Source organism: Dermacentor variabilis, unplaced genomic scaffold (genome assembly GCF_050947875.1).
Source record: "Dermacentor variabilis isolate Ectoservices unplaced genomic scaffold, ASM5094787v1 scaffold_12, whole genome shotgun sequence".
Taxonomy (NCBI): domain Eukaryota; kingdom Metazoa; phylum Arthropoda; class Arachnida; order Ixodida; family Ixodidae; genus Dermacentor; species Dermacentor variabilis.
The window spans coordinates 41,182,625-41,198,453 of NW_027460280.1; the positions used below are offsets into that span (position 1 = coordinate 41,182,625).

The 15,829-nt window shown below is 42.8% G+C and overlaps 1 protein-coding gene across 8 annotated transcripts in view; it reads right to left on the reverse strand.

Annotated features, from left to right (window-relative positions):
* Window positions 1-14,659, reverse strand: part of LOC142566136 (armadillo repeat-containing protein 8-like) — a 99,196-nt gene extending 84,537 nt beyond the window's left edge. The window contains exons 1-8 of one of the 8 annotated variants that reach the window (XR_012824977.1): window positions 14,420-14,659; window positions 12,941-13,014; window positions 12,798-12,869; window positions 12,231-12,370; window positions 12,106-12,138; window positions 5,377-5,570; window positions 1,258-1,338; window positions 1,100-1,175 (exon numbers count right to left, since the gene is read on the reverse strand). Coding sequence is in view for 7 of the 8 variants with exons in the window: in XM_075676947.1 (XP_075533062.1) it covers window positions 1,100-1,175; window positions 1,258-1,338; window positions 5,377-5,570; window positions 12,106-12,138; window positions 12,231-12,370; window positions 12,798-12,869; window positions 12,941-13,014; window positions 14,420-14,446 (697 nt within the window). In the remaining variant the exon portion in view is untranslated. Of the gene's footprint in view, window positions 1-1,099; window positions 1,176-1,257; window positions 1,339-5,376; window positions 5,571-12,105; window positions 12,139-12,230; window positions 12,371-12,797; window positions 12,870-12,940; window positions 13,015-14,140; window positions 14,377-14,419 lie in introns of those variants that run through there. The other 7 variants (XM_075676947.1, XM_075676948.1, XM_075676950.1 and 4 more) reach the window with 7 other exon arrangements.
* Window positions 14,660-15,829: the final 1,170 nt, after the last annotated feature.

Below are 15,829 nucleotides of genomic sequence, written 5' to 3' on the forward strand. Positions count from 1 at the left end.
CCACTTCTGAAATCGCACGTCATGCAACAAGTACGACTGCCAATGTGGAGCCGCTTCATGTTCCATATAAAGTCTAAGATCCTATCAAGGCCTGCCCACTGTGCACTTTAGGTGCGAGTGAAAATGAGCGAGGGTGTGACAAGAAAGATGATGACTTCACAAGTGCCGCCTTCCTGCACGAGCAAAGGCAAAGAGGGGGAGGGAAGCGAGCTCGCAATAACGCTATGAAGCTCGCGCAAAGGGGGCGAGTGGGGGGGGGTCAAGTTGGCCCACGTCTCGATTTGTGGCGTGGCTTATCATGGCTGTAAGTGCAGCTGAGCACATACGCAGCCCCACACCCTGCTTCAGAGGTAATCTGCCATGTGTGCAAAGAGTGGGCGTGCGGAGAGGGCATGACACTTTGTAAGCTGTCTTCCTACGCGTTTAGTATTGGTGGTTACGTAATCTGGAGTTTTGTTGACCCACTGCAGCGAGAGGCAGACAAAGAATTCACTCCCTGCTGCAGGCACTTTTCCTGATAGCGTCGTCGCAGTGCGGGCGACGTTATCAGCAGTGATGGCAGAGTACACATGAAAGCGTGGCTGGCTTTGCTTAATTCGTACCACCACGTAAAGATATCGTCAACGTATGTGGCATGAAACCGTATCATTCGTTGTCAACTTCTAAATTTATAAGAATGGATTGTTTTCTCATTCAAACTTAATTTTTTCAATTGCCCAATAATTCAGAAAATTCTGTGGTCCCTTTCCATGTAAGAAACATCGATCGGCGACTGTGCTTATTTGCATAAAAGGTCAAATTTCAATACAACTAAATTTCGATATGACAAAGCCAATTGCAGATTTTACCGACTTCCTTACATCGAGGTTTAGCTGTATCTGGGATCGTTATAAGTGGGTTAGACTGTATAGATATTGTGAAAGAAAGGGGAAAGGCCATAGGTGTCAAAGCTGTCCAGTGAATCGGTAAATATATGAGCCCTCCCACAACCATGGAGGCAATGCCATTATCTGGGGAATTTGCAAATGAGCATGGCTAAGCATGGATGGACAGATTGCAGAGGGAACCCTACCCAATAAACAACATGCAGCTCACTTACATACAACAAGCGCTTGGGACACTTTAGGGTTCTGGTAGCACATGTGCGTCAAACAGCGAAGACTTGGGAGTTGCACCTAAAGAAGAGAAAAAGCATGAAACAGCATGGAATGAAAAAGACAACCCACTCCAGTCCACCACATCACAAAATGAAAGTACCTTGTAAACTGGAGAACAAAGCAATGCTGTTAGGGCAGGGACTGCACCGTGTGCACAGAGGTAGTTCTGATGGTCTGGTGTCTGTAAGTAAACAATGCATGCCAGTGTTTACAGAGTCCCAAGTTTGTGGATACAAAAGAATATGAAAAAAAATACTTTATCATTAAAAATTGCTATGAAAGAATAGCTGGATCTGCTCAACTTCCAAGCACTATGGCATACCATATTTACTTTGTTCTAACGTGCCCTCGATCGCAACACGCACCCGTTTTCCGTGACAAAAAAAAAAGGAAAAAAGACACCCTCGATTGTAAAACGCACCCGTTTCCCGTGACCTAAACATAAGTGCTTTACAGTACCACACACCTCATTCTTTCATACAGAAATGCAACTTCCTCTCATTTGGAAAAACAAAGATTTACTCCCAATACACTAAAGTTGCGATAAACAGAAAACGTCGCAGTTTTGCCCGAAAGGCGAAGCATTGATTGCGATAGCATATTAGTAGATAGCTATATGAAAAGTAAGAATAGTAGTTTTATCAGCCGTATAAAACTTTTAAACATCCGCTTATTAACTAAATGAACAAGCATGGCATCATGCGCACACAAGCAAACACGAACACTTCTCACCCAGTGACTGCGGAAACTCTTTTATCAAAATGCTGGAGTGAGGAAATGCTGTAGCAGGAGCGAGCAAAGTGACCTTTGTGCGGCCTCTCGCTTCAAAGCGAACGAAGCGACGAGAACGCAGCGCGGTGCACCTATTGTCTCCATCGCAGATAGATTTCGAGATAGGGGCCGCGCAGCCGCGCCATATGCAGCAGCTGCCAGAGTAGAATGGCTATTCTGTTTGCACCAGTCCCGCACGAAAGTATTGGAAACTCCGAACCCCCATGATGTGGCCCGATTTCCATCCATCTCCACATACATGGTCACTTTCCTGTTAATTGCAACGTCGCGCGTCTTCGCAGTCAGCGCTTCCATACTGATAGAGCAAACGCAGAAAACGTGAAGATGCACGGTGTACTAACCTAAGCACACGTACTACAGCACATGGAGGAAGCTACGGCAGCTAGGCTCGAAGTGCGTACGAGGCGGCCATTTTGAAATGTCAATGGCAATATGGTAATGCAGATTTAGAGTCGTACTCGATTCTGATGCGCACACAATTTTGCACCCGTTTTATCGGAAAAAAGTGTGCGTTAGACTTCAATGAATACAGTATATAGCCCACAATCCAGACAGGCAGATGAACTTGGGGCGTAACTGCATGCTTCATCGCGTGCACCTAAGCTGCAATATCTAAGCTGTAATAAAAGCAACTGTTTATGCGGCACCTGTACCATAAAAACTGTTTTCCCCATGATATATACATACATATAAGGCACGTGCACTTAAATACAGTCGAACCACATTATAACAAAGTCGCAGCTACCACTACAATTACTTTTTTATCCACTATTCATCAAAAAATTTACACACTAACATAGATTTTAAAAATCCAAGGTTGTGCCATCATGAGAGAATTGCAAGCATGACGCCATGTGTCGGCATTGCAAGCCACTCAGCAAGACAGTACTCTTGGTAGTTCACTTTCAGTGAAAAAAAATTGCTTTTGCAACATTTTGCGTGATAAGCAACTGGCTTGTCAATGTCACAGGGTGTGAGACCGGGCTAGTTGGTATTCCATGCTGATGTGACTAGCGCAAGAGTGGACACGGGGCACAAAAGGGTGACAACGACAAGCGCAATATCAATGTCGATGGGCGACAGCATTTCTCTGGCACTTATTCTCCTGGCCGTGATCGCTAAGATCTGCCACACAGCACTGAGTGGCCGATCCCAACAATGACAGCTGAGTGGAGCACAGCAAAACTCGTGCCTGCCCGTTGACCAATCAAATGCACACAAACAACACTGTGCAGCGCAGCACGACATGTGAACGCTACCAAACTTACAAACATTAATTTATTTGAAGAAAGAAGACATAATTGTCATCTGGCAGCTTCACACAAAGTCAAGAACTATAAAATTTTCTACAGCGTCTGTAGGTGCAACCACTTTCGCCATTTCGGCCTTTCTCGCCAAGGGGAGGAGCTTCTCAAGGCAATTCTGTATTTTCTTAGTCATGTCAATGTAAGCCCCCTGAATAAAATTGAAAGTAGCAACATTCTTTTTTTTTTGTGTACCACCCGATTAGGCGAGCGAGGGCAGGTGAGAAAGTCTGAGGCTTATCCGTGCCTCCCTGTTGGTGGAGTTTAGTCTGGTGGTTGCCCTCATGCCATTTCCGCAAAAAAAAAGTGCCCAAGCGTCACCATGGCCTTCGGCCAAGGCTATGACAGTTGCTCTTGATCGCAGATCCTGCAATCACAGTGCTGCACAGCACGATCACTACGATATAAAAGAGCAAACTGCGAGTGGCGAGGGTAGGCGGGTGCAGCAAAGGAGCAGGGAAAGGAGTGGCCAGGAGAGGAGGAATGTCGCTAATTTTAATTTATTCTGATGGCTTTTGTCGACAGCCTCCGCAGCATGTATCAACAGTTCTTCAATGCTTCTTTGATGACGGAAGCACTGTTTTGACAAATCACACAAGAGCAAGCAAACGTTTTTTTTCCAAACCGTTATAAGATCGCACACCGAAGCGGTATTCTCTGTCAAGCCCTGTTGGTGATACGATCACTATTGCAAGATGTCCAATGATTTGGCATCTGACGCGTCGGCGTGTACAGCGATAGCGTTTCTTGTAGAGCTCCAAGCACGCTATCCTGGTACTGTGCCAGGGAAGCTGTTGCTCGTAGATGCCAACATGTTCGGTGCCAAATCACGCGAAAGCACTTATATCCCTAAGAGTAACTGATTGGCAATACCGCTCCGGAATGCCTGTCACTCGAGAAACATGTTTTGAACTGTGGGTGAGAAATTATTCACTTCACTATATCTGATATTGCATTGTATGTACTTTTAGTTTAAATATAGCAGTAGGTAAGCCCACTGAAATAAGGCATGGCTAACCAAATTTTTCATTTACTCAGTTATAACCAATAATTCATTATATATCCATGTTCATTACTTCAAAGTTAGACTGTACCACGAAGTTAGACTACACCACATGGAGCTTTTTACAAAGCATATGAAGTGCATTACACATATTTGTCCAGCTACTGCCCTGCAATGAAGGACATGTATACAATTCTCAAGGAAATCCAGACAAACGTGTGCGCAGTGTTATCACCACCAATGGTACACATTTCAAGTAATAAAATTTGGGATGCAGCACATACACAACATTCCATAACGACTGTAATAACACAAACATCTCTACAAAGTCCACTGCACCTAGGTATCTTTACTGCATAAGGCAATAGCAGCACTTTTCGCTCACTTTGAACTCTCCGTTCTTCAGTAAATACCTATTTGTTCCCACCTGAATGTACATACAGCACAAAGCAAAACACTGAAAGAAACGAGAAACAGCATAGATAGTGCTGACTTCCAACTTATTTGACAATTCACAGAAGGAACACTTGTACAGGAATATGCAATGAAAACACAAAAATGGCATGTTTCTTCTGTCATGTCACATCAAAGGCATATGTGACGTTCAAATAATTAACTTTGTATTTGATATTGCATTTGCCCTTAAAGGACAATTGCAATATTGGTGATGCACACTTACACACTGCCACATCACACCACTTAAGCAGCCTCAATTAGCTGCTAGCTTAACTATCTGTGACAACTTGCAAGCAGAACCTCAATTCAGACATTCCATGAACATTTAGCTGAGCATCAGCATTCGTCCTGTGCCCAGGTATCTTTGCCTTCTATTCTTTGAAAGTTTAATTTACCTTCGGTTTAATCATTGCAGTTCTAGCAGTGTTTCAAGTTTTGTCTCTTCCACGTCAACAGAAAATAACATATAACAAAGCCCAACAAACACAAGTTTCACAAGAATGAACTGTTCATGTCGCTGGCATCTCAATTAGTAGAAGACATGGGACAAAAATGCTGACAGTAAGCTGGTTAATGGCATGATGGAAAGGCCTTTGAGCTAATCACATGCAAGGGTAGTTTCTTTAATAAGGTTACTGCAATTCCATATCCCACATCAGCCTACCTTGCACACAGCCGTTAGGATGGTGGCAATGCACTCCTGGTTGGACGCATGAGTCTGCGTAGCCATGAGGATCAAGTGTCGAACTGCCCATGGCTCCTCATACATGCATTCAACAGGCGTCAACTCAGAACGGAACAGCGTGCGCAGGCAGCGCAGGCATGCCTCCACATATCGCTGGTCCTGGTGCACCAGCCCTGCAGGTGAGCCCGCAAATAACAGAATCCATTATGGCCAAAGCCCTTTCCTTCTCTTAATACATTCTTGAGGTGAGCAGTGCAAAAAAATGAGACTTGATACAGAGGTAAGGAAAATGAACACAGCGCTGTATTCCTTGCATTTGTATCAAGTTTTATTTTTTGTGCTGCTCACCTCAATATTGGAATACTAAGTTGCCCAGCAAACCATCCTTCTTCATACACATAGCACTAAGCCAGTGTAACCGCACCCATGTGACACAAAATCTTCAACTTTGTAGCTGGAGAACAATAAAAAGGTTTTTAACTTGCGGACTCAAGTTCACATGCCCCAGCAAAAGCAACCCACTGCCCTGTTGGGGCATAATCTTTTCAAGACAAACACTCACACCAGAGTTGAGGGGAAGTGCTCTCCATTCCATTCCCACTCGCGTCTGGAGAGTGGAGATCCCCATAATTCCACTTCTTTTAACTCCCCTAATTGGTGAGAGTAGGACCATTCGCACTCCTGGAGTGGCTGAACTGGTCCATTCCATTCCTCCTATTCTAGTAGAATAAAATGCTTTCTCTACAACTGTTGACGAATTGCGCTTGCATGCCCAGCATCAAAACATGTTTTTGAAATCTTAGCAACGGAACATACGAATACCATTTTTTCGCACAAGGAGAAACCCATTCTGTGGCTTCTTATTTCTTATTGCCTGTAATGTCTCTAATTACTAACCGTTCAAGTAAAGTACAAAATTATTAAATCGTCTTACACCACGACTCACGCAGTGGGTAAACGTAATTATTTGAGGAAAAAGCAGGCAAGCAGAATTAAGATGGTGGTCTTCAAGGAGAATGTTGCTGTCATAGTAAATGGGTTCAGAGCCGACGGAATCACTAAAGTCTGCTGTCTTTTCTTGTTTCACATTTACTGGCATATTAATAAGCACTATTTACCAGCATACCTCTCCGACCATTTGTTAGTGTACCTTGATATTCAACAGTGGGCGAAAAAACACAAGGCACACTCCAAATCGCCATGGATTTGCACAGGGTACAACTGTTTGCGACGTGGCCGTTTTTGGCCGGAATGCCTTTGTCATAGGTCAGGCATGCTCTTGCTTAATTAAATATTTCTTGGCAACTTAAATCCTTAACTGAATGTCAGGGAGTTCACTAAAAATAAGGAGTTAACTAAACTCCAAAACAACAAGATCAGGAACCGAATTCTAAAATTTACTCTTTAAATGCACTTCACGAGTGTACTAAAGAAAAGCTTCTGGGACATCAAAAGTGCAGAATGTGTAGAATACTATGTTGTTTATAATTACAAAGGCAGAGGTAATCACCTATAAGTAAATACTGAATGGGCTGTATTACGTAAAAATTGAAATATGCAAGCTAGAAATAATTACAGGTTCAACTAGCTATAAATGGCAGCACACTAAAGCTGAAGCACTGCCCACCGTCACCATTCTGGGGCATGCTGTGGCATCAGATAATGTTCAGGAAAGCACATCATCCCTATCAACAGGGGTCCTACATAGCTAGCAACATTTCAACTCTGTTCCAATGCTGTGTTTGGCCACTGAAGACATCCTGGTGCTGATAGCAAGATAGAAAGTTCCTGTAAGTGGTGGGTGCAAGCAAGCCTGCACAGACCACTGTGCCACCAATCACCTAGCACAGACAAGACTACCCAATTTCATGCCAGGCACCTAAAATCAGACAAGGCCTTTTTAACCCATCAGGTGATTTCTCTTTTTCCACAACTAGTGGCATGTACTCTGGTGTCAAAAATAGAAACATTGAACAGATTCCTTTAATTCTTCCTTCGCATTGTATCTATTTAAAGTCTCAAACTTTACCATAATGCAGCAAAAGAAGTGGGTCAAAGAATACCGCAACATGTTCAAGAGCATGACATGCAAACAATTCAGCATTTACCAACATAAAACATTGCACTGCTTATTGAAACCATGATTATTAAACCTTTTTAACACAGTGTAGAAGAGATAAAAAGGCTACATTATCTGTGCAATGTGTTATTAACCACTATAGTCTAAAAGTACATGATGAATGCAAATTATCAACATGACCATCAAAAGCTCACTAATCAACATTTTTCTTGGTTGCTCTAGAGCACATGTTGCAGTCGCAAAATTGAAATAAGCCAGAACTCAGGACATTTCCAGTTATTAGGTATACTGAGACAAACACCAGTTTTAAGATATGCATCCACAAAATGTGCCATGAAACACATCAGCTTTCTATGCAGTGCTGCCGCAGGGGGCGTTCAAGAAATTCTTCAGAGGCAAATAACATGGCAAAATATTTTGAAAGCGGTGCCAACGCCCTAAAAATGGAAATGCCTTAATGGTGCCTACTGGTTCACAATTGCCACATGTGCTCAAAAATTACTTATACTAACTATAAAAGCCAATTAATTTGCTCATTCGTGTACATCATACAAATGATGTGTTTGCAGCTCAAAACAGTGCATTGCTAAAAAAAGCCCTTGCCTTTATCTCAACTCTGAAAATTGCATCTTTCCTGAAACATTAATGAAAGTGTGGTCCACAGAATGTGAGGTGCACTGTCGCATGCAACCAGTGCAAGCACACTGTCGGTTGACATGCACAGTGCTAGCTGAGCAGGCTACACTCTTTCTGCACACCCCTATCAAGGTATACAAGACGACAGCAAGCAGTGCATCAAAATACTAGCAAGGGGTTTTTCGTTTTGACTTGCACAAGTGAATAAACAAGCAAACCAGACATATTAAGGCAGTATATAAAATTAGACAGGTTCAATGTAGCTCATGTCCCAAACACCATTCAGCCACTTGTTAACTTAAAAGGACACTAAAAAGAAAAATAAGTTGAGCATTACCCTTTGCAATACAATAAAATCTAAGTTTTTACCGCAAGAGGAGGCTTAATAAGAAAAAAAAAATCCGAGGAAGCCTAAGCACTTAGGAGTTGTGAATGCAAAAACATTAATGTCCAATTGAATGCCATTAAGCGGTCCTTCGAGTTATTCGAGTTATGAACTCCTCACGGGCAAGCAAATGCATCGAGACGCTTGGAACATTTTGATTTGGCCTTACCAAAGCGCAGTCAAAATGCAGGCGAGAGCTTACGTGGACAGGGAACACATGGATAACACAGGCTCCCGAGAATGAAAGTGAAGGCGACATGGCAGCACAGAGATACCCTCTCCCTTCACGCAATACCATGGGCAGCATGTGTTCCCTTTCACGAGCTCTGCTCCGTCGAGGTGCACTTGTGGCGCCGCATCGCAGCCAACGGGAAAACTCTGTCAAAGTGGGTTCGCGATGTGGCATCGCAGTCAACGGAAATTTTTCTACAAACACTGGGAGCTGGCTTTTTCACTCAATGAGCGTTTCTTTTTTTTTTAATGCTTTCGCATGAAAAAAAGAAACGCACACAAATATGTATGATGCATGGCAACACCACATCAGCTCCCTGTGACATCAAAGATTTTGACAGTGTCTGCTTGAGCAGAGTGAATTTTTTATTGGTAAAAATGGACCACATAGCTCCTAAAAGAGATAAACGCTAAAGTTAGCAAGTTTCTTAAACTTTTACTGTGTCACAATGACCCAAATACAAAAATTATGAGGAATCTAACTTAGCTGAGAACGAATTTACTTTTCGTGATGCCACACCAACGGACTGAAGCTGGGTGTTCACCCCGGAATTCAAAAAAAGAAAAATTACCCTTAATTTTCTCCTTTAACAGAGAACCCCTTTCCACGAAATAAGCAAAAATACAATTTGGAATGAACACTATCAGTTTTAGCTAATTTACCGTCCCTTTCATGTCCCTTTAACACAGTGCTGCTAGAAGATTGAAACCTAAGACAAATGTTCAAAATAAACAAATTCATCAATTTTTTATCTGTTAAAATTCAGCCTTGAATTAAAATGCATGTACGTCTTGTAGCCCGCTCCCCCTATTACGGCACTAAAATAGCAAGTTCTCTTCATCAGGGTGCAAACAGGCTATTTGGAATGTTGATGGTATAATACCATAGAACTTAAATATTACGTAATTTGCTATCACCCAAGCAGTTTTTCGTACCACTGAAACATGTTATGGCAAATTGAATTACTTTCCCAAAACAATGTTCACACACAGGCATTGCCATGAACTGAAGACTTCTTAGCAACAGCTTCAATGCATCACAGACAATGGGCCTGCCTAATCCTAGCTCATTTAACAGCTGGTAAGCCACAGCTAACAGCAAAGAAAAATAAACTACGCAGGTCACTTAACAACAAATCAGTTTAGACTTGTAAGAGGTTATTTGCAAACATTATCTTGCTTTATTTGGTAGTAAAAATTGATTACTAGTAAAAAAATGAAGTCCATACCTCTTTGTTATTCACCCCTAAACCACAGCACAAAGTCACCAGTATGAAATTATGGATTTCAAAGTAATTTCATGCACTGGACAGTGTTTCTTTATCTTAGAAAAACCCACTATTTCCTTTACAGTGCACTGTAAACCTTCCTTGACTGATAAAATTTAGACTCAAGCAGATGCTGTCAAAATCCATGATGTCATGGGAAGCTGTTTTGGGAACTTCACTGTGGCAATGTTACCCACTTCTGTGTCCTACGTGCACTCTGGCTTACCAAGTTTCTGCTCACAGCAAGACTGACGTTGTCGGTATTCAAGTAGAATTGTTTACCAGACCAGCTCAACTTGATATTCCTCTTAAGAGGAAGCTTTAGCTCGAGTGCTCCTCTCTAGATACATGTAAAAAGAAAATTCGTTTTTCTCGGCAACCACTACACCAAATTTGACGAGGTTTGTTGTATCTAAAAGACAAACTTAAAATCTAGTGACTGTTGGTTTCGAATTTTTGAGTTAGGTCGTCAATTTTTTAATAAATATTGGCAAAAATCGAAAATTTTCAAAAAACGAAACTATCAAGTTTACAACTGTGTAACTCAACCACTAAAAATGTTAATACAATTCTGTGAACTGCATGTAATAGTACATCTAAGGCGAACAAAATTGATATGTTACACATGAATATAAAAAAATATAATCATAGGGAAATACAACTTTTGCAAAACCGTTGTAACCAACATAACAAATTCACATAAGATGTAGAATGATATATTGAATTTGTCCGCTTTGAATGATCTAATGGATACCGTTTACAGAAGCGCGATATCGGTTCTTGATGCAGAGCTATGAATTTGTAAACTTCATGCTTCTATTTTTTTCAAACGGTCAAATATTTTAAAATCGTTTTAAGAAAATTCAAGCCCTAAATCGAAATTCCGCTTCCAACAGTCACTAGAATTTAACTTTCTCTTTGAAATGCAACAAATTTCATCAAAATCGGTCCAGGGGTTATCTCATAAAAACGTTTTGCCTATGCTTGTGCTCATCCATTGTCTCTGTTAACAGGCCTTAAAGTGGAAACAGCACTGGTAAATCGGGGAATCAGGTGTTATTTGTTACCACCTTCAGAAAAACATTCTCAAGCACCATGCTAAACTGTCAGGAACTATCTTGATTGCAGCTTCACAGAACAATCTAAAAAGTAGAAACCCTTCTGAAGTTTTATTGAAGAAAACCTGGAACTTGAATAAATAAAATATGTTGACATCTCAACCCCATTTTTTAAAATCGGGAACAACATGCCTCAATGAACCGTACTGTTAGTACACTGCTGGCCTAACAATACGGTGCACTGGGGTATGTACCATATACTTGAGCACACATCTGTCTTGACAGCTATTACTAATATTTGTAACTTTCAATACATATGACCCATATCTATTTACTTGTAGCCATCTTTTGCAGACAATTTCAACTGTAAATGACAATGCACATTTGTTTGAACAGCTACTACACTATCAGAGACTAGACATTGAACAGTCTATTGATGGCTTCCACTGACATCAACCTAGCCATCATGTAGGAAGACCAGCATGGTGAGAACATGCGTGTGTTGGCACCTCACACAATGGTTCTGCCATGGTTCTGGCACATACGGCAAGAACGTTTTGACTGCATCTCCAAGTCATTGAAGCAAGTTACCCATGACAGCGAATGACACACTGACATCACCCTAGCCGCCATGTTGGAGGACCAGCATGTTTAGATGTGTTTATGACATCCCATACAAGCTATCTATTGCACTGCAAGGATTCAAGCATACTCAATTGTATTGAAGAGTGCATTTTTTTGTTTGTGTGGACAGACAGTCCAAAGATAACCCACTCGCTAAGCAACTTGAGACAGTATTTTGCTACTAATGCACATGCAATTTCTGCTCCCACACATATTTACGAACACAGAAAAGCAATAGGTCAAGCTTTCTCCAAGCCAGAAAGCCTACTTTTGCAGAGGTTCTGCATGTGTGCCAAGTGCGTATTTTTCCTACCAGCATAAACACCTTTTATGCGGTATAAACTCAAAGCAGCAGCATTCACAAGCCAGGCCCTTGCACGCAGCAGAGACAAGCAAAAAGCCAAGCTTAAAATGAGTACTGCTCACCGCACGGAAGCAGTTGTGTATGCTTTTGGAAGCCTGCACACACGGAAAGAAAAGTTGGCTCATGAGCAAAGCCAGAGCTGTGTTCATTATACTCGGGAGATCTCCAACTGGCTGGTTACACTCACCTTGAAGCAATACTGGTAGCACACCTGCATCAAGAAGAGCCTTGACATTCTCTTCTGTGCCCTTAGCCAGGCTGTTTAGGATCACTGCTGTTTCGCACAAAAGCTGTGGATGAGACTCCTCGCGCAATATCTGCAACAACCTGCATTCAGCCAATATGCAATTCAATGCTATGTCTACCTTTCAAAACCTAGTCGCTATCCCTATACATTCAGGACAGCAATGCTACCGTATTATACACCAATAATGTGGAGAGGGTTTTATTTGTAACTTATGCATGAGAATTCCAGTGCCATATTAGTGCAAATGATGCTTGCCTGCTATGGTGTGTTCCAATAAAATGCACAAAAACAATAAGAAAAGCACAAGCTCAGCTTTTGCACACAACCTATCAAATTGGTTGGAACAGTAAAAACTAAATGAAAAGTTATGTCAATTTGTCTTTATATTTTTCCTGTTCCCATGTTTAGACTTCTTGTACACAATTTCATAAGCAACTTGTGATCCTGTGCGACTTTTCCACACATTAGTTGCACACACAAAAAATGCAAATGAAATGTGGACTTTACCTCGGAACAAGGCCCATTCGTATGACCGTGGCTTTCTGGTTGTTGCTTCCGATCACAGAGTTTTTCAACTGACTGAAACACAAGCAGGATGATGTCATGATAAAACCACAGCACAATACGGGCATTGAAATTGATGAACTTACATAATTCCTTCCAAGCATTTTTCAGGATCGTGAAAAAAGAGGAGGTCAATGTACGATCTATTGCACTCGACGACCTGTCAAAATAAGTCATGGTCACTTTGAATGCTGAACAATCTCGTGAACTGTGCATTTCCAGTCACACCTTACACTATGATGCTGTTGATAGCAATTCAAACAACGGCAAGGTTCTGACTGGTGTTGCAGAAGTGGCAGGTAACTTTTTTTGTTGCAGGGTGCTTTTGCTAGTCGCGATGATAGATTTACTTTTTTTACAAGTACTGCTCCAGAAGGGCACATGTAATCGTCAAACGAAGGCCTAAGGAGAGCACCTGAAATTATAATAACGAAGTGTCTAACGGTACGCCAGACGTACTGGAATCCCAGAAGCTAAATATATGTCGGAGCTTCCGTTTCGCTAGCTCCGCGGCTCCCGTCTACAGATTTTTGCACGTGCTTTTGCTGAAGGACGTTTCAACTCAAAAGGAAGCATTAAAACACTCTTGAAATGTCACGGAGAGCAGCATACGAAAAGCCTGGCACGAGCGAAGATACTGCGCCAGGAGAGCAGGCCCGGTCTCTACTAGGGCCCCTGTCGCTCCCCCGGGAAAATCAGCGACGTTATTTTGAAGGTAGAGCGCCGTGAGGCGCGACAAAGGTATAATCAGGCATGACTGACTCAGCACGGGCGCCGCAGGCGCGAGAAAGTCTTCATTCTTGACGTCCGACGTACCTTTAGCTTTGGGATTCGCGTACGGCCAACGTAGTACATTTAGACACAGCGTTATAATCAAGCAGGCGGTGCAGGATCTTCAAAGCACCCAAGGGGCAGCAGGGAGGTCAAAGCTGGAAGCAGGACGGTGCGTGGGTTGGAGCCGCCGGGGCCGGAGCGTGTCAGGGGGTGTTATAAGATTGGCTTATACACACCGCGGGCACGCGCAGGCGTCGGCGAGCCCCAACCAATGGCCCAATGCAGGTTCTAGCTTTGGTGTACCTGTTGCCGCTTTGGTGTCCTGGAGGCGCCGCCAATAATACGAAATAATGACACGTTGTTACTGGTAAAAAGAAAAAAAAACTAAATATATTTACGCCCAGCCACCAACTTGTGACGCTAGTTCAGCGCTACTGGTCCCCGCGAGTTCTGCAATACCAGTCAGAACCTTGCCCAAACAATTCTAAACGGCATACACATATACATCGTACCTCAATGACCTGCACCAAATATCACTGTAACGCATAGCCATACGCATGAGCCTCAAGCACACCCCGCCACTCAAGCCGAGTGCGAGGATCGACGTTAAGTAGAATGCGGAGGAATAACTATAGCGACAATTGCATATGCACTGAACTGATTCGTGTAGCCTTCATTAGTTCCTTCATCTGGTGAACTTTAGCACAACTTAAAAAGAACAAATAGGCTTATAACACTGAACGTCACACTTCTGCGACAGGCTCACACGCGCTTTACAAGGATCGTCTTACCATATAAGACTGATGAATGGTCACCATGCTGAAACCTCCGACGGTTTCCCGAAGCTAGTTACAATAACAAAACCGCAATTTCTATTCAATCGCTTCGCTGTATTCCACAGCTTGCACTTGCGACATTGAAAATACCAACATTCGACAATTTACGAGGATCGTAGCGCTCTCAGGAGTGCCAGTGCCAAAGCCACTAGCCTACTAGCGCTCTCCCCACTCTTCTCAGTTGGCTGGTTTTCCTTTGACTCCTTTTACTTTTTTGTGCACCTCTTTGGGTTGCACTTCTTTTTCTGACGGGTTTTCTTGCGTTGCTGATTGGTGCCACTGATCACAAAAAGCTTGCGCAACAATTTTTTTGACACTATCGCAGACGCGGTTAAACATTGTTCATAACCATGTTTGAAAGCATAAGAGCTTTTAACCATAGAGTTTCCTACGTAATATTTGTAGGAAACTCTATGCTTTTAACCATGGAAGAAGGAAAGAAGAAGAAGAAGAAGTATTTTAATGATTGGAAAATGTAGAGAGGTCGGCCGGATAATGGAGCATCTGGCCTGCTACTCTACGTAAGGGAAGGGGAAGAGGGGAAATATCCGATGGTGGTGTCCCAATCCGCCCCTCAGCGACGGTTGCCTCTTCCCCCCCCCCCCCCCCTTAACAAAAAATTCAGATTTCGGAGACCGCGTTTTTGAGGGTCGCATGGCATATTGCATTGCCTCTTTGATTTTTCGTCCCGGAAAACTCAACGGTCCCTGACCCGAACATGCCCGAACTGTCCAGGACTGCCTCAGACCATGGAGGAAAGAAAAAAACTGAGGTGAAGCCCTACCGGCCATACCCCCAGATATCCCCTCCATAGAGAAAGGTTTCTCCCTCTGTATGCAGCATAAAATGTAGTGAGAAACTCTATAGTATGCAGTACACCGTACTGTGACCACCACAACAAAACCTCTGTTGTGCCCCGACAACATGGCCGCTACAGGGAGAAATATATGGAGAAATACCACATGACTTCCTCTACACTAGAGTGTACTAGACCAATGCCTTGACCTAGACCAAGGTGCTCTCTCGCTGACACAGAGCTCGCTGAGGAGCTGCGCGTGGAAAAATTTTGAGAGGGCGCTGCGAGCGAACAAGATAGTGTAGGCGTGGACGATTCGAGGCAGGAGCCACAAACACGCAAACATCGGTACTGTAGGAGAGGTGACAGGAATAAGCGCAAGAGCCAAATTAAGTCAGACATAGGGTTCATTAACATGCAAGGTGGCAGAAATAGGCTAAACTGGGAGGAAATCGAAGAATAACTAAGACAGGAGAACTTAATGGTTTATGGGTTGTAGAGACACATCTTAGGGACCTGGAACAACCGCCCTGTAACCCTGATTATGCATGGGAATACTGCAACAGAGT